This window comes from Epinephelus fuscoguttatus, linkage group LG15 (genome assembly GCF_011397635.1).
Source record: "Epinephelus fuscoguttatus linkage group LG15, E.fuscoguttatus.final_Chr_v1".
Taxonomy (NCBI): Eukaryota; Metazoa; Chordata; class Actinopteri; order Perciformes; family Serranidae; genus Epinephelus; species Epinephelus fuscoguttatus.
In genome coordinates, this window is record NC_064766.1 from 23,048,053 (window position 1) to 23,071,345 (window position 23,293).

General features: G+C 39.5%; 2 protein-coding genes and 1 long non-coding RNA gene across 3 annotated transcripts in view; 2 read left to right on the forward strand and 1 right to left on the reverse strand.

Annotated features, from left to right (window-relative positions):
* LOC125901602 (ras-related protein Rab-18-B) lies at window positions 1–8,941 on the forward strand. Its single transcript, XM_049597327.1, has 7 exons — window positions 1–192; window positions 559–614; window positions 728–789; window positions 3,091–3,163; window positions 3,374–3,492; window positions 5,343–5,409; window positions 6,094–8,941. Exons 1-7 carry the CDS (start codon window positions 125–127, stop codon window positions 6,264–6,266), a joined length of 618 nt encoding a protein of 205 aa, XP_049453284.1. The 5' UTR covers window positions 1–124; the 3' UTR covers window positions 6,267–8,941.
* Window positions 8,635–23,293, reverse strand: part of LOC125901601 (homeobox protein Mohawk-like) — a 19,599-nt gene continuing 4,940 nt past the window's right edge. Inside the window, exons 5-6 of the mRNA XM_049597326.1 lie at window positions 13,154–13,187; window positions 8,635–12,871 (exon numbers count right to left, since the gene is read on the reverse strand). Coding sequence (XP_049453283.1) covers window positions 12,532–12,871; window positions 13,154–13,187 — 374 coding nt within the window. The 3' untranslated portion in view covers window positions 8,635–12,531. The remainder of the gene's footprint in view (window positions 12,872–13,153; window positions 13,188–23,293) is intronic.
* LOC125901604 (uncharacterized) overlaps window positions 19,955–23,293 on the forward strand; it is a 46,051-nt gene continuing 42,712 nt past the window's right edge. Inside the window, exon 1 of the long non-coding RNA XR_007450998.1 lies at window positions 19,955–20,787. This is a non-coding gene — a long non-coding RNA (uncharacterized LOC125901604). The remainder of the gene's footprint in view (window positions 20,788–23,293) is intronic.

Here is a 23,293-nt window from a genome sequence, read left to right on the forward strand (position 1 = left end):
CGGAAGTCGCTTGAACAGCAGGCTGTCACCGGAGCCGCTAGCCGCCTGCTGCCCTAAAAAAAAAAAGTGAAATTCATCGTTAACAGCGTCGCCAGGTACAAGTAAACCCAGCTGCCGCAGGAATATGGACGACGACGTGCTGACGACCCTGAAACTGTTGATTATCGGTGAAAGCGGAGTCGGGAAGTCCAGGTTAGTGTGTGTTTGTAGCGAGCTGTTAGCTAGCCTGCTGAGGATGTTGACATTATTCTTGTTATGTAAGTTTATAACTCACCGCTCAGCAGCTGTAGCTACAGCTAGCTGCCACTGTTGTTGTTGTCCTGCTCATACCAGTGAAGGCCAAATATTAAATGTTGACAGGCTGATAATTAGGTGACAAATAATGTCGCATAGGCAACTGTAAAACTTTGTACTGGTGTTTTGTTTGTTCATCCTCAGGAAACTATCAACATGAAAACTGTTTTGTTGTGATCTTCATGTAACTGAGGAACAACTAACAAAAGCCTGTTGTACTGTGTGCCCTGCTTATTTCCGTGTTATCTTTATCTCTCTTAACAGTCTCCTCCTGAGGTTCACAGACGATACTTTTGACCCAGAGCAGTCAGCAACAATAGGTTTAAACTAACACACACACATACACATAAACAAATAGTATACACAGAGGCATGGAAACAGCTGATCATCTCACACCCTTTCTCTTTCCTCTCTTTCTCTTGTGGCTGATCAGGTGTGGATTTCAAAGTAAAGACACTCGCAATAGATGGAAACAAAGCAAAACTCGCCATATGGGTAAGACTGGAATCATTTTCTACAGTTTGGTCTTTGTTGTGAGGAAAAACATGATGAGCTGCAGGGTTTCTCCACCTGATGGCGACATTACACAGTCAGAATCACATGGAAGCTGAAAAACAAGAGTCATGAAGTCCCAATAACAACACTCAGACACAGTGAGGCCCTAACCTCAGCCCAAAACACTGAGCTCTCATCCACTTTATTACTCGTCTTCTTCGGGAGATGTGTCTCTGCAGCACAAAATACTATAGTAAAATGAGGAAGAGGACAGTAATGTGTACAATAAAACAGTAAAAAGGTATATTATACAGGATTTTCCTTAAAAAACAATGTCACTTACAAAAGTAATCCCTCTTAATTATAATTTTTGACCCACTCTTAGTGTGTGGCGGTGTATTTATCTGCAGATACTCCATGCTCTGCCTGTATTTTCTTATTTTCTTGTTATTTTGGTGTGTTCAGGTCGTTCCTGGGCACAGTGTGCAAGAGAGGCCAGGACCAGCGTTGTCAAAAATATTGATTTATCACTACTTATCGACTCTAATTTGAAACTGTTTGAACACTCAGTTTCTGCAGTATCAATACACCAGTACTAGTTGTGCTTTTTGCTCTCTTGTCATGTTAATGTTTACTACAGTCATTCTTCTGTTCTCTGCTGTTAACCAAGGAAAGAAAAGTCGTCATCATGTTATAGCCTCGTTTAACACAATTCAGACAAGTTAATACAAGTTAAATTGTACCTTGTATGGCCTCAATGTCTGTTTTTCCCATGGTATTAAAATAGCATTGTGTGACAGAATTTTTTAAGATACCATATTGAATCAGAAATTACAGTATTGACTTTGTAAAAAGGTACCAAGCAGGCGCCAGACTGTGAACATGCATCCTAGAGGAAGCTATGAAAATCGCAGACACAGTGCCAACCCCTCCAGCTCTAGATTTCTTTGTTATTTTGTAATGGCTTCCCCGGTCACTCCTGTTTTTAACATTAGAGCCACATGAATTGTGAATAGTTACCCTTTAGACAAAATATGAAAAAAAAAAAAGAAAATCATATTGCAATTGCAAGATGAGTCACAATTTTAGGTGGAATGGTATTTTTTTAAGCTCCTTATATACTAAAAAAATGTAAAAAGGATGACTGTGATTTTTGCTGGGGTGATTTGTAGACTGAGGCATCTCCATAGCACCACTAGGCTTCATTTATAATAGTGTAATATGACACATTTACCTTTATCAAGAAATTGCAGCTCCTGTGATTTGGATATTGCAGTTGGCTATATTGCAGTTTTGATAATATTTCATTTAATTGTGCAGCCCCATTACCTTTAAGAAAATTGTTAATATTTGCTAAAAGTCTGCAAGGTGTTTCAGTGGGACAGTCCTTAGACCTTACAGTTTTAAAAAATAATGAGAGTAATAATCTTTATTGTCTACAGATGTGACAATTTGCCTTTAGCTTTACTGCTTAGTTAAAACACATAATAGTAAAATCATAATGCATGCAACAAGTAACACAGCAGGCTCAGTACAGACAATAATAACTGACATGGGTCCAGTTCAAATGATGGTTTCAACTTTAGAATAATTATTGCATATGGTATGAAGGACTTTGTGTAAATATTTTGGTTGCTGCAGCAGCTCTGTAGCGTCCTCCTGAGGGCACTTTTCTGAACTCTCTAAAAAGCAGATGAACAGGATCAGCCATATTTACAGGCTTTTTGTTTCACCTGCTGTGTTTCACCCATGTGAGATACATCCCAGTTGTTTTTACCCTTTCCCACTACTTTTACAGACAGTCTATCTGTGTCCGCAGCCCCCAGGTGGCCACACCATGTACATGTTAAAACACTTCTGTAAACATCTCTGAAATGTTCTTGTTTATATGGTATGAGTTCAGTTTCCTGATTAGATACAAGCCCTGTTTTGCTTTATAAAAATTTATTCCGTGTTGGCTATAAAACTTAAATGGCGATCAAAAATAGTTTCCAAAATATTTGAACTCCTCTACTGCTTCAACAAGCAGATAGTTAATCAAAACAGGCTGCAAATAATGACATTGTGTTGACTCACAATAACCAGCTCCGTAGTTGTACTATCATTCCCTCTCTGTGCGTTTATATGGGTTGTTGGTCAGCGCAACACACCAGCATGTTATTAAGAGCACATGTCATAATCAGGGTCTGTGAGTATAGACGCTGGCAGTGTAGTGGTTGCTCTTAAAAGTTTGGTGTCATGGAGTCTTTCTCTGCCCCTGATTGACGTCTCTTTGCTTTGATTATCTCTTTGCTTTTGCAGGACACAGCCGGACAGGAAAGGTTTCGCACCCTGACACCCAGCTACTACCGCGGCGCACAGGGAGTCATACTTGGTAAACAGACATGTTTATAAAGCCACATGACATGTTCAATACCACACCTAGAGACCATGATCTCTTCACAGTAAAAGAGTCATATCCAATCTCATTGACCTTTATTTAAACATTATTCTGTAACTATAACTGCAGAGTCCTGATGAAATTGTTGTCAAGAAAAATCAAATATGTCCTAACTCCTTTTCTTTGTTTGCGTGGTTTTGACAGTATATGATGTCACAAAGCGTGACACTTTTACGAAGCTTGAAAACTGGCTGAATGAACTGGAAACCTACACAACTCGTAATGACATTGTAAAGATGCTCGTCGGGAACAAGATTGATCGGGTGAGTCCGTCACTTGTGCCAGTTTGACACATACAATAAACAGTCGTAATTGGCCTATCTTTTTGAAACAAGTTAGATTTCAATTAGTTTATGTTCATAATATGCCTAATATGACCACAGTTTCAAATTTGATCTTTAATTAAACATGGCCAATGTTTCAAGTAATGAGGTAGACATATAAAAGTAATCCCTGTGAGCAAAAACCTTGGTGGTGATGGATTTCTTTATATGGTCATTTGTGTTTACATTTCATATGCTGCTGCAAAACAGAACTTGTGAACTAGGGGTTACAATGTGGGAAGTCGTGTCGACAATGTGTTTGGGTTTCAAGGCGTGAAAACAATGCTGCAAGGCAACAGGGGCTGTTGGGAACTAGGAGCCACCGAGGCTCACAATTTAGCAAGCTAGCAAGTGAGTAATGTGCTACAGGGAATGCGTAATGAGGAGGAAACACAGGAGGCCACTGGGAATGTCAACATTGTCCTCAGACATAATAAATTACGACTATAATTACAATCTATAAAATTACCCTCCACCAAAAAATTAACTTTCATAGCCTCCACCTTTTCTGAATATGTCAGCAAACACATCTCCTCTCGGAACAAGAGGGGGTGATTATTTGGACTCCTCTTGTGAACATGGTAAACACTACCCCATTTGAAGGCAGCAATATGCTGCTGCTGCTACATGTAGCTACATGCTAACATCAGGGAAACATGTAATTACTGGTTGCCATTGTTGTTAATTTCTTCCCTGATTTCCGATCTTATATCTGCTTGAACATGTCCACTTGTCAGGATTCTGTTTCAGAAGCTTTTAATGGGGATTTTTTAAGGTGCAAAATGCCGCCATACTCCATTACAGTCATTCCCCTGGATGCAAGTACACTGCTACATGTAGCTACATACTAATGTCAGGCAAACATGTGATCTTGGTTGATGTTGTTAAAATCTCTCCAATTTGGGATTTATTATTATTATTATTGTTATTATTATTATTATTATTATTATTATTATTTTTTCAGTTGAGTGTTGCTGTACTCCAATACAGTCACTCCCGCCTGCAGGTGCACTGCTACATGTAGCTACATGCTAACATTGGGGAAACATGTAATTGTGGTTGCAGATGTTTATTTCTCCCTGATTTCGGATCATATTCCTGCTGGAACATGTCCAGTTGTGTCTAGAAGCTTTTACTGGAGATTTTTTTTTACGCTAAGTGCGGCTATACTCCATTGCAGTCATTCCTTTGGATGCAAGCACACTGCTACATGCTACATGCTAACGTCAGGGAAACGGGAAACATGTAACATGCTGCAAAGGCTTTGGTTTAAAAGCTTTTATTAGTAGAAAGTGCCGGCATACTCCATTACAGTTGTTCACGGCTGCAGTTACGGTGCAGAGAGGCTGAGAGTGCAGATATGGAAGATGAGGAATGCTGTCCAATCCGAGCAGACTGGGCTTTTTTGGGAGGGGGAGGCCTAAAAGACGGGTGCTAAAATTAATCGTTTCAAACAGAGGTTGGATACAGGTGTTCCAGCACAGACAGTATGAGGAAAATAAAGTTTTTTCTGACCCTTAAATCATGTAAAAATGTTTTAGTAGGAACCCAAAATTTAAGTATGAACCCTGAAAATGAGCATAATAGACCCCTTTAATGTTAACCTTGGTTTTATACTTATCCCTCGAATTAATGATATTAAAAAAAAATCATGGAACACCAGAAATACTCTTAAGAGTTTTATAAATGTGCTCACCAGCCATTGATGTTGCTTTACTTGTCTGTAACGTTTAATCATTTACAGTGTGTATTCCACATAGAGATAATGACACAGGATGTCTGGTTTTCAGGATGACCATGAAGTGGACAGAAACGAGGGACTGAAATTTGCGAGGAAACACTCCATGCTTTTTATTGGTAAGTATCCATGTTGGAGTAAAAATCAGACATGGTCATTTAAACTAATAGAGCCATAAAATGTGACTTACTGTATAGCCATTAAAACTTACCATACTGTATTTAAAAGTCAGAGCTGTAGCTGTGTAGTTGGATCCAGTCAGGACATCACTTAGTCAGTCATGCATTTAGTTTGGGTTTGTTGCGTTGTTTATACTCCACTGGCATGTTTGAGTGTCTCGCGCTGAAAGATGCGGCCACTCCAGAAGAACTGCATTATGATTAACATCTAGCGGGCTTTCATTTATCGGATCCATGTCTACACGTGTTCCTGATTCTCATCTCCAATCTGCCCCTCTCTGGGAAATTACGTTAACATTTCTGTGGAGTTTCCATTTTAGAACGGCTAAATTAAGGGGTTTTGAAAAGGGTTGGGCAAGAAGATGTCGTGGATTTAATCCACTGTGAGGATGTCTTCATCCCACTGGATGTCTCTGGCTGCTTAAATGAAGTCATTTCATACTTTATATGTCATGTTTGTCAACACTTGGATATTTTTAAAGCTCCATCGTTAGTTTTAGTGTGTTGTAAAAAGAAACATGTTTTGGATTTAAAAGCTGACGTGCAGTTTTTTTTTGTAACATTTTGGAAGTGCTCTTTTTGGCTGGTCTCATAAATCTTGGTAACTGTCTTTCCTTTGTACAGAGGCCAGTGCAAAGACCAAAGATGGCGTCCAGTGTGCCTTTGAGGAGCTTGTGGAGAAGATCCTCCAGACTCCAGGGCTTTGGGAGAGTGAAACCCAGGGTCAGAAGGTCCGTCTGGGGCAGCAGGAGGAGAGCAGTGGCAGGGCATGTGGAGGATACTGTTCCATACCCTGAAACCAGACAGAAGGAAAACCTGATAGGAACGACCACGGACCAGAAACAGAGAGAAAGGGAGATGTGGAACTGGATGAGTACTTTTTAAAGAAAAAAGTTTATTGTTGGAGTAGAACTGTCGGTCAAAAGGACTTTGCTGTTTGCACACTTCCTTTTCAACCATCATCTGTCACTTCTTTCTGTTTAAAACATGAATGGAAGGATCACGCAAAAATAGCCTCTTGCCTAAGGATCTGTAGTTTTTTAAATTGACAGAACCATGCCAAGTGTACAGAGCGTTATACAAGTACATGTCTGGTTTGAATTTATCTTATTGGCAGCAGTGATTCTGTTGTACATTAAGGCATCAGGTTAATAGCATAGTGCCTATTACATGAACCAATTTGTAGGTAACAGCACATAGCTTGTTAAATTTTACCCCAAATAATTCATTATAATCAGGACAGATTTCCCCTCAATTCCTATAGAAAAAAAAACTAGCTCCCCGCTCGTGCTTTGTGAGCTGTAAATGTCAACTTCTATGTAGCTGCAAATTTAAAAGTACGAAATGTTCTACAATTTGCGAGCTTTACTTCATAAATGACACATCACTTAGATTTGGTGCAAGAGACTTTGATTGATCTGTCATCGTGCACCGCAACACTGTGAGTAAGACATTTCACAACTGTTACAGTTACTGACAGCAGTTCATTTTTACTGTTAATACAATTATTGTTTCTTTGATGGTGATTTCCACCAAATTCTCTGCTTCAGAACATATACAGGCTTTTGAATGAACTGATTTCCTGTTTTATTTTTCCTCTTTACGTCGACATATGCAAGACAAGTAGCCATCTTTGTCTTTTAGGATTTCCTGCAATCAAACCTTTCGTCTTTTGTCTTTGCATGTCTGATGTGGACCATAACTTCCACGGCTACAAGTGTAAGGTTTACAGTATTAAAAGACTACTTCACCCGAAAAATTATAATTTGTTTATCACTGTGTTATGCTGAATTTGTTAAGAAAACTTTGTTTATCTTGCGTGCCCCCACGGTGAACGCAGAATCAAGATAAGGCTAACATTCTTTATGAACTGAAGTCACAAGTGGACGTGTCTAACAACAGCAAAACTATGTCAGAACATCGAATTACAAACTAATACACAACTTGTGCAGTGTAACACAAATCCAATTGTTTGCTCAGACCTTCCCAAGTACATGCATTTTCACTAAAACACAATATAAAACACACCCGCCTATGAGTACTGTAACCTGATTGTTACGTACATACTTAAAATCAAGTGGCAACCTTCCGGGCTGAAAAATGAAGCCAATACAGAGGTGTCAAAAACTGCAGTTCCTCTAATGGCCACTTGGGGCTGGCTCCAAAAGCAAGTCAACCCCCACAAACCCTCATGTTAACATGTCCAACTTTATTTTACAGCAGCTGATCTCATCCTCTGCTCGGAGACCTCATTTGTTCTCTCAATTTGCGGACATTGTTGGCTGCTTTTCTTCATCTTTGAGTTAGCTGCTAACTGCTGCTAGCTGCTTTTTAAATCTTTTGACTGTGGGTTGCACACATAACACGTCGTCAAAACGTCACTCCTGTCTGGTCCTGCTGACTGTCCTTTTTACAGAGACGTCGATTTAGTGTTGTTACTACCTCTGCTGCCAGCTCAAAGGCTAAACCATTCTGTCCTCCATTCTGCAACTGTACCATTTATAATTTGGTCACCTCTGGCTCCCAAAAAAAAAGATGGTGGTGGCAGAAATGCAAGAGGCTTCAAAACGGTCCACAAACCAATAGGTGACATCACGGTAGCTACGTCCATTATTTGTCTATGTTTTATTTGTCCATTCTGTGGTTTAAACATGCATGTGCCCAGGTGCGCTACTCATACGTGAGACTGTTTATGCTGACGCCTGATAACTCGTAAGGTTTTAGTAAAAATACATGTGTTTGTGAAGTACTGAGCATACGACTGGATAAACGAGGCTTGGATTATACGTGAGTTGCGTGTGAGATTGTAAACGGCTGTTTTGATATATTGCTATTGTTGTTAAAGGCGGCCCCCGTTTACTTCAACTCATGAAGAATGTTCGTCTGTTTTGGATTCTCCATTCACCGTGAAGGCTTGCGAGAAAACCAGTTTTTCTTCATGAATTCACGGTGACACACAGTGAGTAACTGATTTCCAAATTATCATTTTGTGAGTGAAGTATTAGCAATAAAATATGCTCTTTAATTCACTTGAGCTCACAGCTTTTATTTTGCCAATCTGATCTGGCAAAATGAAGGAAGCCGTTTCTTCATTTAGTCCCAGCGTGACCCTGTGAGCTCGTTTTTTCCCCCTATTTATTTTGCAGTTTCTGTGTGGTGCTGTGGTTCATATAACGTCCCACTGACTTGTTGAAGGCATTTCTCACACATTATAGTATAAGAGCATTCCTGAGTGCTTTGTTCTTCCCCCTGTCTACAGTACAGTATGGATCTGATGTATTGTTTGAATTCCTTTTCTTGTTTAAAATCACGTTGACCTCTATCCCTGTCGTTTTTCCTGTTGTGTTTGCTGTGTGCGCCTCTTTGAATCATACTCAGCATTATGTTAAATTGATATCTGCCTTAACATTGAATGGAATTAAGGTCCAGTAACGTTTGTATTGTTTCAAACGGAAATAAATGACAACCTCGAGATGTCGTCACTCCAGACTAATTATTGTTTAATTGCTATTTGAGAGCTGCCATTACGTCTCCGTGTTGTGCAGAAGCCTGCCTAATCAAAAGCAGGTTTACAGTGGAAACAGGAGTGAGGTGCTCTTTCCATAATACTTTGTTGATGACTCGCCTGTCATACATGCAAGACTGAAAACATTCTTTGCACAAAATGTCAAAAAGCAGACCAAAACCGGGAGTGGAAAAATCCAGTTAATCATGTTTTGTGAAATAGTCCCAGAGGACTGAGTGTGATTACAAGCTTATGTTTGGTGTCAGGATGTCCCCAGATGGAGGACGCTCACCACAAGTCTCTCTCTCAGACGTCCTCCCGAGGCTTATCGTGTTCTCTATATTTCCACTAACATAAGTTTTTTGGCCCCATATTGAGGTCAGGAAATTCCTGAGATCTCGTTTGGCATTTGATGTCGTGTTCTTACATCAAAAACAGATGACAGTTGTGTGTCTTACCTCTCAGAATGATGTTTGCTGTTCAAGAAGATACAGACGATTTCATACCCCAGACAGACGTCCCGTTGTACTTGTGAGCAACTTATCTTTTTCATTTCAGTACAGTATATTCACAGTTTCATCGAGAACACTTCCAAATACTTAAACCTGCATTAACTTACTTTTAGGCCACATGGGGGCAGCAGAAACAAGCTGTAAACACAACATTGACATCATTTTTTTAAAAAAAAGTTTACATGAAACAGCGAGCAGAGTTGTTTGTGATTCTGCATACGTGTTTCTGCATAAAACAAGAAACTAGGGATGGACTTGTCCTGATAGCCAATAGAAATGTAGTAGCCAATCTGACGTTATATGCAAACAGAGGTGGCTAAACCTAAATGGTGGTGGCTAGTGCTACTGGCGCTTACAGTGCGAACATGGCAAAAGTGCTGATAGAGCTAACACTGTTAATGGAGGTTAGCTTACATTCACTGGGCGGACCTGAAGTAGGAACCCGGAGGTAAAATTGCGACTCCTGCAATAGCGAAGGAATGTCCTGTCTAACCCTGCCTCTGATTGGCTTACCTTGACATTCTTACCCTAATCCTAACCAATCTCATGCCACTTGCCTAAACCTAACCAGTTCAACCAAGGAAGGCAACAAGTCAATCATAGTGAGAGCAGGGCAGCTCATTCTTGCACTATCTTAGGAAACACTAATTCACGAACCACAAGGAAGGAGGCTTCTTTAACGCCAACGTGGGGGGACGGTGTTATCAGCGTTAATCTCTGGAAGGTAGCACAACCAAAAACAGTAATGACTAATTCTGGTTGGTATTTGCAGAATTAATAGTCAAGTGGGAGGGACCTAACACTTCAAGAAAGTGTTTAATTGGATGGACAATTAGTATACACCCCAAATGTAGGAGGAGTCATCAATATTTTTTTGTTTAAAAAAATGACAAACTCTTCAATACCATTAAGAGTACCTATAAAATAACTTCTTTGTCATTGTTAGGCCAGACATTGGCCCTTTCTCGAAGTAAGCTTTGGAGGAAAGATCACTTCCCTTACCGTTTGTAGCAGTGCAGAGAACTGTTCGGAAAAGTGGCAAATTAAGATTGTTTTCTTCATGACTTCAATACGCCAACATGTCAAAGAGCAGTCGGGTGACTGGCTATACAACTGACAAGCTCATTATAAGCCCATGCTTGGCCAGTTTAAAGAACTTGCACTCATACCCGTACTTCAATCATTTTTTTAAGCTAGCACGAAGGTAGTGGTTTCATAACACAACCTAATGCATGATGGCCGACCAGGGCTAGTTTTCTCGTGTTTTGCCTGACATCACAAGACAAGTCTTAAGAATAATCAAACACCTTTTTGACCTCAATATTCTTTAATCAAAATGCAACTCAAGGTTGTGAAATTAACCAGAAAGGATTAAAACTTGATGCAGAATTCGCATGACCTTTTCCCCAAACAAAGATGGTAGCCATTCTGCAACGTCATGTTGACTTTGAAGATGTGATTTTAAAAAATGGAAACATCTTTATCGATTTTACGATGTCTTCTAGTTGGTATGAGAAGCTGTTAGCTAACAATAGCCTATTTACAATTACAGCTGAAGAGGAGTAACATCAGCATTCACTTGGAGTGATACTTGTGGTGACGAATGTCTTGTTAGCTCTGTTTTGGTCTCTACTAAGCTAACGCTGGCTTCTTTAGCCTCTAAATGCTCTATGTTGCTAACTAGCTGTTAGTCAGACAGTTGATTTTGGAGCTTTTTTTCTGGCAACAGTTCGCTGCATGTTGAGAGCCATGAGTTTGAACCAAAACAGTAAAGATGTGGGCTTTAAAAGCTCACTGACATGTTTCGAACAAACATCAAATATGTCCAACTATCACTCAGTATGTTTACATGCACACAGTAGTCTAGCTAAGCTCATAGCTTGGCTAATCAGTTAAGTCGGACTTTTCGTCTTATCTGAGTATACATGCAGAAGAGAAAATCGAATTTCTGACCAAGTAAGTCCGACTCCTCCTCGATAGGCGACACTGTGTCCTTTTTGAACTAGTTCCGGTTGACCTGAAGAGGAAGATAACGAAGATGGCGGAGATAAATATGTGGATATACCATCCATAAACTTCAAAATGTTTAGCTCCTTTAGTTGTCGGAGCATGAATATAGATTCCTTGTCTATCCAGAAGTGCGTCTTCTGCTTCTCGGTCGCCTTGGTGTTTGTTTGTTTTTCCGGGAGTTACTGCGCCGCTATATACTGAACTGCTGCTACGTCATCTCCTTCTTCCGGGTGAAAGCCCTCAATGAAAGTGGTGCATGCGCGGAACGCAGAGTCCGACTCGAGTTGGACTAAGTGGATACAGCAATAGTTCGATTTTCAATCAAATGATCTAGATGTGTTAGTCGAGCTATGGATAGTCCAGTTTCAGTCAGACTAAGCTGTTTACATGCATTTAAAAGTCCGGTTTCAGTCGGACTATGCCAATAATTCGATTTTCTCAAGCTGCATGTAAATGTACTGACTGTGAATCCTTCTTTAGTTGGCTTGATGCTCATGAGAAGATCTTTAACTACAGCACTGTTAAGAACTGTCTGTGCTCAGTCTACCATGCCTGCATCCTTCTGCCCATATCACAACCTTTTAAAAAGCAATTTAAAAGTATATAATGAAACTGCGAGGCCCACAATTGCACACATGAAAACTACCACTAAATACAGTCCAGCAGAACATAAGTATGCAGCGCAAGCCACTGCAAAGCAATGATTTAAAGCAAACGACTGGTCAAAAGATTTCACATTGGGTTTATTCAAATAGCTGCTGTCAGACTTTAGCACTGGATGATAATCCGGTCTCATGGAAGTTAATATAACTTACTGCAACAGACGGCAATAGGAAGACATTAGAAACATGGCAAAAACAGTAGAAAATATTCAACTGCATTAGGTTAGTTTTTCCATTTTACAATGTAAAAATGATTGAAGACATCAAAGTTTATCAGCATTACAAAATAACAGAGGCTGTACAGATACTGCGAGGCACTTAAGCATCTGGTATTCCTATATGGAACGATAGACCAGATGCTCAAATTAAATGCCTACACACTGTTTGCCAGGGCCACGTTAACAGTCTGGACCTCAGAGATATGAGAGGACTTCTGGATGATGCGGCTGGTGAGAGTGGGCCCCGCGGTGCAGCTCTGCCTCAGAGCGGCGGTGGGTCCTGTGACACACATCCTGTCTATGATAGCGGTCCTCGTAACTGAGAAGGGCTCTCGGGTGCAGCTCTGCCCTGTGCCAGCTCTGGGCGCTGTCATGCTGCTCTGGTCTGCCGTGCAGCTCTGCCCCTGGGCCAAGTTGGTCAGAGCCACGGCGGCGTGGATCTCTCTCCAGCCCTGATCGCCTCGTCTCTGCTGGCCTCGGCCCTGCTGCTGCTCCCTGTGAATATGTCAAAGAAAAAAAAAACAGCCATATGTGAAGTGGATTATTAAACACCATCTCACCTCTTGCCTAAATTAACCTGGAAGAAATCAAGAGCAATTTTTGTTTCGCCTCTTGATTTAAAGCCAGAATAATGTGGATGAATTAGAGGTGATGGTCCAATTTCAAGAGCGACTTCCAAGAGGGATTATGAGTCGTATTACTTTCCAAGCTGATGAAAGTTGAAAAGTGCAAACAGCTGATTCGATTGCAGATTGAGCGATGAATAATTGCTCTTACCTGTCACATTTAGTTGAAGTATAGTCCATTGTGTCTGCAAGAGAGAAGAAAAGTACTCAGAACGTGCCATGAATCAGTTTACTTGATAGCAGTGAAATTGCAAACAATACATAATCAATGTTGGATTAGGCTCTGTGGCCGTATGTTAGTGATACACGGTATTAATGCATGAGTTTTTAATTTGCAGCATGTGTGTATTCATGGGTGATTGTGCATCCAGGGCTCTGATACATTTTCATGGTCAAACTTCAAAAACTTTTCCATGACTTTTCAAGGACCCATAATAAAATTTCCATGACCATTCACATCGCACACAAGTAGAACTGTATAGTGGACTTTTCCCAAATTTTAATTATATTATTACAGGCGCTCCACGGACACGGAGCAGTTGAGCTCTTAGAGTGAGGGGAGTGACAGTCAACAGTTGAGACAGCCTGTTGGTTATATTGTTTGAAAAAGGGGAAGGCCCATCTTTACTTTCAGAGAAGCTAAAATGCTAGTGGCCAACAGTTAAAACGTTTTAGTGTGCCATAGGTATCGCAACTTTGGGATTTATGACCCTACATATTAGATCACAGCCTCTTAACTAGCCTTTTAACCTGCATTATACAAACATATTAGATTCAAACTCTATTCAAACATAATGAAATGAAAAAATGTATGTGATGGTTGACAAAACATCACACATCAAAGTGTATTAGATCTTTGTTACGTCAACAGCTACTGAAAATGAAGTCGTTATTTTACGTTACTTGGAAGGTTATCTGTCTACGAAAGAGTGTTGTAACAATTTCCTTACAAGCAATAAAATTACAATTCCATGACTTTTTCAAGCCTTGAAAACAATATTTGGGAGTTCCATGACTTGTCCAGGTTTTACATGATTGTAGAAACCCTGTGCACCTGCGTGTGAAGGTGCTCCCAAATGCAAGCACTGTAAAACTTCAATTAAAAGCCTCGTCCCAGTTCAAAGCCTAGTCTTTTACTAGACCGGGGTGGCTACGCATTTTGACAAATAAAGGCCTGTCTCAATTAGAGGCCAGGTCTGGTTACCAAGCAATTCTTTTTTTTTTTTTTTTTTTAAATACAAGTTCTTCAGACAAATGGCTACCTCAAATTATGTGTCCTTTCCTCGCTTACCCTGCAAGTTTTTCATATTAAACTGTGAGGGTCCTCAGATCAAAGGAATCTGAACGTGTGAAAGGAATGAAAGGCCTGTCCAAAATGTAGGCCTTTTGATTTCAGGCATGCCAATGCACACAATGTATGCTACGTCGCTTACTTTCCTTCTCAAGGAATTTACTCGGAAGAAGGTAACCATTACTGAAATTATTCTTTTCATAATACTTTATAAAAAGCCTATGTAACACTCATCCTCCACTTTTTAATCAGCCCCTCCAGGATGTTGCAATGTTGGGATAGAAACAATTAATGCAAATTCTGCCAGTCCTTGTGCATTCTGTGCAACCTTGCAATATTGTCCAAGCACTGCAACTTTATCCCAAAATTAAAATCAAATTTTTCAGGGCATCGGTAGCGCAGTGGATAGTGCCGGCACCCCATGTACAATGGGGATGCCTCGCCACAGCGGTCGCAGGCTCAACTCCGGCTTGCAACCATTTGCTGCATGTCACCCCCCGCTCTCTGTGTCTCTCCCCCATTTCACTCTATCCTGTACATTAAAGGCAAAAAAAAAAAAAAAAAATCTAATTTTTCAGTTGCAACAATTTCAAAGCGCCTTTATACACTGTAACATGCGTCGCATTTTAAACATTTTTCTTTAGAAAAGCTGCTGTAAAATCAGGCTTTTCAGGCCGTAACAATCCAACAGTCTGCCCAATCCTGGAGGGACTGATTAATATATTTACAGCAATGAAACAGAGGGACATTACAGTGTTTGGCATAGAAGGCACCCAAAGCAGTCAAGCAACACCTTCTGCTAGGGTACGGCAACACCACTTGGACAAACACACCATAATACTAGAACCAGTAATAATAATAATAACAATAATAATGATGGCAATTTGTTAAGCTTATTTATAATTATCATTACATTTGCAAATTATTACCTTGGATGGCTATGTGTTGCTTGTCGTAGCATAGCAGTGTTTTTATTGCTGGCTGTGTCCCTCCCAATATATATTCTAATTACTGCCTTGATACAGTTACCACTTGTCCAGGATGTCTCTCTGGGTTTGTTTTACAGTGCCAGAAAGGTTTGACTCAGTGAAGTGCACCACTCTGCCTGTGCTCAGCTCCTTTAGCCAACATAAATTCAATGCAGTATTTCTCTTGAGCTTTTAAGAGGAAGAAAAAAAAATCTGATATCTGCATCGTGTCAGGAGGACTGAGTGTGTTTTCAGGTTTCCAAATCTCTACTAGCACCTTTAAGTGGGTCCGAAGTGTGTTGTGCCTTTTCCAAAACCTGTCCCTGCACATCTCCATCGTTTTTGACCAAGGCACTTGATTAACTTGTACCAGCAGGCAGGGGAGTGTCGAATGAATGAATACCTGAGAACCTTGCTAAATCTGTGGAAGAAGGAACGGTCTTTCTCTCCACGGTCCTGAAATGAAACTTCAATATCTCTGGCTGTTTCAGAAGCAGGAGCAGGATAAATAGGACTTCAGAGTAATATCGTATTGCTTGCACAATCTCTGTTTGAGGTCTGTGCATTATATGTAGAAGTTATTTTCCATTGCAGTTTTGGAATATTGCCTTTTTTCATTGGAGCAGATAGAAGCTGGTCAAAACTGATTTTTCATCAGAGAGCAATAGACAGGGAAATTAGAGGCCCACTGTGAAACACAGACTTTCAATGCTAACAGCCCGAAACATCCCCGTCTCTGATTTCTTTAGCCAGGCTGGAGCCAAGAGCAACTACTTGCTGATAGTAAATCATTTTACTGTTTTATACTTTTTTGCTACTGAACGTCCCTGAGCATTTCTCTCTTTAGCCATAATATGCTTTGCCAAGAAAGTACTTCAGTACCTCTGTTGTATTTATTACCAAGAATAAACATTGTTTTACCTCTGGTGAGTCTCAAATTTACAACGAGGATCAGTTACGACTGAATTTTACAAGGGGTAATGAAGCTTCTCACTGCTTTTTTTGTATAAAGGCCTATATATTACACTGCTGCAGTGTAGTTATGGTTTCATGTTAGAGCTTTCATCTAACCTTACTTACTTACAAATAAGGAATAGTTTGATATTTTGGCACAACCCAATCCTCCAAAAAATGTTGGCATTGTATGTTTCTACAAGCCACGGATACATTACATTTGCATGTCATTATGCAGTGGATATGGTTAGACATTTCAACAATGCTGTGGTTAATGTCTGCTTAGGTTTAGGCACAAACCCTACTGGGTTATGGTTAGGAAAAGATCATGTTTTGGATTATTACCCAGTTCTGTGAGGCACAATGACATCTGGAAAAGCAGCAATTTCTTGGAAGAAAAGGGAAAAAAAAGCTGCTGGAATAACACTGACGTCGCTTCAAAACACCAATGTTTGGAACCTAGAAAGCCACTGGACAATCACTAATGGGTCACTGCAAAACACCCAAATTTGTAATATACAAATGCACTGGAAAAACACTGACATCACTCCAAAACACCCACGTTTGGAGCCTCCAATGCTGCTGGAAAATCACTGGTGAGTGAATCTAAAACATTAAGTTTGGAGCCTAAAAAGCCACTGGAAAAACACCAGTGGGTCTTTGAATGACCACGTTTAGAACTAAAATGGCTGCTGTTTGGAGTGTCACTCCAAAACACCCATGTTTGGAACCTAAAAAGTACAAAAAAAAACACAGATACGGTCACTAAACAACCATATTTGGAACTGAAATAGCCACTAGAAAGACACTGATGTGTCACTCCAAAAAAAAGCTGCTGAAAAAATGCCAGTGGGTCACCAAACGACCACATTTGCAACAAAAAAACACAGACTGGTCACTCCAAAACACCTGCGGTGGTGCCTGAAAAGCCGCTGGAAAAACACTGACGGGTGACTCCAAAACACACATCTGGAACAATGCTGACAGATTATGTCATGACATTATGACCCACGCTGGTGGTTTTAAAGCAATCACTTGGTAAAACACAACTGGTTTTGTTGTTTGTTGGTCTGGAACAGTGGTCTGCAGCTTGGCAGCCATCGTAGGTGACAAGCCAGCCACCATATCCTCCACCTCAAGATGACAGAGTCAGCTTATATACGATGTCACTTTATAATGTTGATATGAAGTGTATGAAATGTCAATAATTTCCTCTGGTGTCTGGGCTGTTTGAGAAATACTCTTAGTTACTGTCTTAGATAAAAAAGAGTTGTACCACTCTCAGAGAGGTATCAATCTTGTCATCTAACTCTTGGAAAGATAGTGAATAATTGTATTTAATTTGTATTACAGTGTTCTGTATATTATGTGATTGAGCTTTCTGTCACTACCGTAAACCCTGCCAGGGTCATCCCAATGTTCCTATGTTGCTTGAAGTAAACTGATATTGTAATAGGTTGGTCAGGGCTAGCTTTGCAGTTCATATTGCTAAGTAATGAAGGGAAATGGATGTTTCAAATGCAGTTCGAAGGGTAAAAATCCGTTCAGCCACTGTGGAGATATTAATGTCTAAAGTCAATTAAAAATGGGTCTCAGAGAGTATGATATCAGTAGGCTATAAGCTGTGGGTGGATGATTTCAACATATCGACCCAGAGAAACATACATTTAACATCTGACCTAAAGAAAAACATCGCTGAGAAAATAAAACCCTTTAAAAGGTCTCTTTAATGAGTCATATTAAGAGGATAATGAGCTGGGGAACATAAGACCCCGTCTCATGTAAACCTCTTATAATGAAATAATGCCTACAAGAGCTGATTTAAGTATTTGTGTTCTCCTACAATATCAGCTTAAATCCCTTCAGTCATCTCACAGGTGTGTCGTCAGGATCCACACTGGAAACAACTATGTACTGAGAAAATATTGTAACACCTTATTTCCTCAATGCGGACATGTATTCACGAACAAGAGACTCCCCGCTCAGCATGCGTGTTTTCATTTGAAACAAAATGGATGGAAAACGCAGCGAGGCGTTTGTCCAGATATGTTTTTCACCGCTCTGCGTCCAATAAAACATCGTTCTGGTCACATTTATGGCCCTCCAGCCTTCTAAAGGGAAACACTGATGTTGATGTGAGTAACATATTATATGGTGTAAACATCCACACATTCCTGTAGAATAAAAAAATCACTATACTCTTCTGTTAGACTTTTACTGCCAGTGGGATTGTGATCATGATTAAAGTGTCCTTGTAAGACACTGTGTAGTGGCATCACTTATTAGTCCATCACTTGAGGTCGACTTTTAGCTGTCTCTCTGGCGGAGTATAAACGTGTTAATGGTGTTAGTGCCTGTCATGAATCTGGCAGCTTGACTTTCCACTTCACGTCCACAGAGGAGCCGTACCGGGCTGCAAACACCCTTAATATGACCAGCAGGGATGCATTAAAAGTTTGCACAAACATTTGCTGCCCACGTAGTGTGTGATGACATCAAGTAACCCCCAAATATTCCAAAAGACGTATGATTTAAAGTAAGCAATATCGTGCTCCAAGGAGTGGGGTAAAATTTTGGTGAAATGTGGTTATATGCTGTCTTGCTCTGAAGTAGATGAGAAGATTGATACATGTATGTTAAGCATGAAGCCAGCTGATGTTAGCTTAGCCTAGCATTAAGACACAAAACAGGGGAAACTAAATGTAAAGGAAAAAAACAAAAAAACAAAACTAAAACACGTGTGCATGCAGTTAACCAGCTGCCTTTTTGCTCATGATTAATCTTTTTTTGACAAAATCCTGTGCAAGTCTGCAAATCAGTTTGGTCCCTTGGATGTATGAAGAGAACTGCATAGAGCATTGGAGGCGGACCCCCATTCATTCCTATCAAAGCTGCTTAGGGTCGCATGAAGCTAAAAAAAAAAAAAAGGTCTATTTCTGGGGTATGAAAGTATCCAAATGTTTGCATTATGGAGCTCATAAAGCAAACACACTAGAGACTAGCGGCTTCCTGTTTAGCACTCTGCTAACTTGAATGGAGGTAAAATCATTTAATCTTGTGGCTCTTCTAGACTTAAGAAATGTTATTGGACCAATTGATCAAATCCTGGTAATAAAATTAGCTATCACACAAGAGTTATGAAGCTCAAAAAATGCTGAAAGACGTCCCTTTCCCAATATAACTCTAAGGGAAAAAGTCTTTTTGGGTTCCCATGGAATCACACAACAGACCTGGATGGTGTAGTTCCAGTTTCGACCACTATGTGAAATGGATTCAAAGCCTGGCGATCTTCCTGAAGCCAGTTGGCATGAATACAAACACACTCCTGCACACACACACACACACACCTGACCTCCATGCCAAATATCGGCATCCCAAGGCAAAACCTGCGGCTGCCAAAGGGTGGGGAATTTTTGGACAGCCAACGGAGTGAGCTACAGAGCTGCAGCTAAAAATCAATTCACTAGTCAAGACACCTTCAAAGCTCACTAGATAGGCCTAATATGATATGTCTCTTTAGTTTAATCTGTGCAAAATCAGAAGGAAGACAGTTGAGAAAGGTGACTGCTCATTGTTCCCACAGCCCCTAATTCCAGAACTCCAATGACTACTGTTTTTTATTTTGGCTTTCGAGAGGGACATGCAACTTTAAAGGTCCAGTGTGTAGGACTTAGGGGGGATATACTGGCAGAAATGGAATATAATATAATAAGTATGTTTTCTTTTGTGTATAATCACCTGAAAATAAGAATCGTCATGTTTTCGTTACCGTAGAATGAGCTGTTTATATCTACATAGGAGACAGGTCCTGGTCCATAGAGATCACCATGTTGCACCACCATGTTTCTACAGTGGCCCAGAATGGACAAACCGAACACTGGCTCTAGATAGGACCATTCATGTTTTTGCCTTGGCTTGGTAGTTAGCAGCCCCTCTACAATCAGAATGTTGGAAACCACTAATTTCTTTTAACGTGAATCTGCTTTATTTAGTGTTTTTACCAGATTAAATCACCTGGTCCATTTGATTTAGAGAGGAGAGACCTTCTACAGAAAATTCTGCTCCTGGTAAAAACCTCCTGAACAATGAACACTGAAGGAATCCTAACCAGGAGAGGTTTCAGCTGGTTGTAATCTGCAATCGTCACTGCTAGATGCCTCTAAATCCCTCTAAATCTCACAATGGACCTTTTATGGTTGGATTCTGTTTTTATTTTAAATACTCTCGAAGCATAAAAGGGCTGTTATTTTAAAAAAAAAAAAAAGGAAAAAAAAGAAAAAAATGCTGCCAAAATCCCACCATTTATCATCGTTAATCGGCTCATTGTCAAATTTCCGACGGTCCCTGAACAAATCATGCGCAATGACCGCTTCCGTCAGGAAACAAAATCTAAACTCAAACCAGTGATATTTGATCAAAATCACCTTTTTCCACGTTTTTCATTTAAACTCTCGCCGAAAATACTGTTTGTACAAATAAGATCCTGTAAAATTACACTGAATTCTGCGCTCCTCGTGACAACAGTGAAAAGGCTTATTTTAACTTCAACTTTCAACTCTTCGACCATCAAAGGTACGTTTTTAAAATCTAAAATCAACCAGTGTTACTGATACTGATCTGGCCGTTGTTGCTACTGTTGTGTGTGTGTGTTTGATGATTATTTGGGAAAAGGTCATAACATAGCCTATATGCTGCTGATGCTGTGTGTGTGCCTGTGGTGTGTTTGTGTGTTAGTGTAGTCTTGTTAGAGTTTGTTGGTTTTGTGTGGCTGTGATGCTCCAGTATTCTGCAGAAGTTCACACACACACACACACACACACACACACACACACACACACACACACACACACACACACACACAGAGCTTGTGAGATGATGTGTGGAGGATGATTTACATTTAGCTGAAGAAATTAGCTGTTCATTTTGGTGCTAACTGTCTCTCTCTCTGTTGTGTTTGATTGTTGCACTGGCTCCAGTTGTATGTACATTTGGGGTGAATGTACAGATATATGGTTATTTATGGTAGAGGGAGGGTCAAGGAAAAAACACCACAGCCACCTCTGTACTCTGATAAACAGCCAGTGCTGTAAGTTAACTAATTACATTTACTCAAGCTTTATACTTAATTACACCTACTTTACTTGAGTATTTTAATCTCACACCACTTTGTATTTCTACTTCATTTAACTTCAGAGGGAAATATTGTACTTTATAGTCCACTACAAGTATTTGATAGCTTTAGTTACTACTTACTTTACAAATTCAGATATTTGGGCACAAACTATAAAAAACATACAAGTGCAGGTGCAGTGATCAGTGGATTGATTAGAGAGTTAATTGACATTTTGACAATGGTTCAAGCCATTTTTCCAGCTTCTCCAATATGATGACTTGCTGCTTTTCCTATAATTGATTTAATTATCTGGATTTATTCAATTGATTTAGATTTTTCTGCTTTCAGTACTTTTATAATTAAAATACATTTCCTGATTGTACCAGCATACTTTTACTTTCATAACAATTTCAATGCAGGACTTTTACTAGTAACAGAGTATTTTTACAGACCGGTTTTAGTACTTCTACTTATGTAAAGGATCTGGATACTTTCTCCAACACTGTAAACAGCACAGTCCCTAAAATTTTGGCAAATACGCTCATTTTCTTTCTCTATGTTATATGAAGCTGCAGCCAGCAGAAGTAATGGTAGCCTAGCATAAAGACTATAACAGTGGAAAATAATAATAATAATAATAGTAATAAAATATAATAATAATAATAATAATAATAATAATGATAATAAGCACTGTTGCAGGATTTTTGTATGCGATCATCTATATGCCAGTGTCGGGGTGTATTTTAGCTGGTCTTTGTAATCATGTGTAGTTGCCTTTTTTTGTATTTTTCTGCTTCACTTATAGCATATGTTAACATACTTTTTTGGCTTTTCTTTGTAGTAATCTCATTCTGTGTTTTATATTGCTTGTTTTAGAGCTGTACATTTTTTATTTTGTTATTTTGTTCTATGTTGTCTGTCTGTAACTTATGTTGCTGCCTGTCTCGGCCAGGACACTCTTGAAAAAGAGGTTTTTAATCTCGAGTTTTTTCCTGATAAAGATTAAATAAATAAATAAGAGTTTTACACCTCAGTTTTTTTGAACAGATAAATCAAACATGATATAATGTTAATTTGTGAACGTTATAGGTTGTTTCGCTGAAGATGATAAAAGAACCATCAGTTTATCATTTATTTACATTTATTTAATGGTCTATGATGGAAAAAATGCAAAAAATGCATATCTCTCAGTCAGGAATTTAATTGGCTATAAGAAGCACCATTTATTAAAACAACCGCTTGCTATTGGCTGGATCTGTAGACCCAAAAGAGAGGCAGGCCCCTCTCTTTCTACACAGGCTTTCTATGTTGGCTATTGTAGGCTATGGAGAAAACATGGAAGCTCCTATTGGCTCAAGTAAGGTGTCAATCAACAGGTCAGAGTTCAGCGGCCATTTTGCTATTGAGCTTTCGGCAATAATTACATGCAAACTGGAGATAGTGTGGACAATGTGTGGTGAAATTAGATTTTAAAGGATGCAAGGGCAGTCTGTGGATATCTTTGGACGTAATTATTTGTTTGGACTAGGGTTGCAGCAGTATGAGATTTTCACGTTACGTTAACCGTCACAGAAAATATTGCGGATTCACAGTATCACGGTATTACAGAATTTATATTATTATCAGTCCAAATGACTCCTAAAGGAATGAAAATGGAAGGGTTATTTTTGGTTGAACAAACATTTTATTTCTATAATTGAAACCTGAAACCATTTTGTTTATGAAAGTTTGTGTAAAAAGTGTAAAAAAACAAATGTAAAGGGGAGATTAAATATCTGTAGGTATTGTAGATATTCAAATGTACATGGTATGATAACCGTTGGGTTTTATATCACAGTATACCTTGAAATCGGTATATGGCGGCAACCCTAGTTTGGACTAAATATTTCACTGGATTTCGATCGTCCTGGACCTTTATGAATGTATCAAGACAATTTTTGTCAGAATATTACCAATGCGATGATT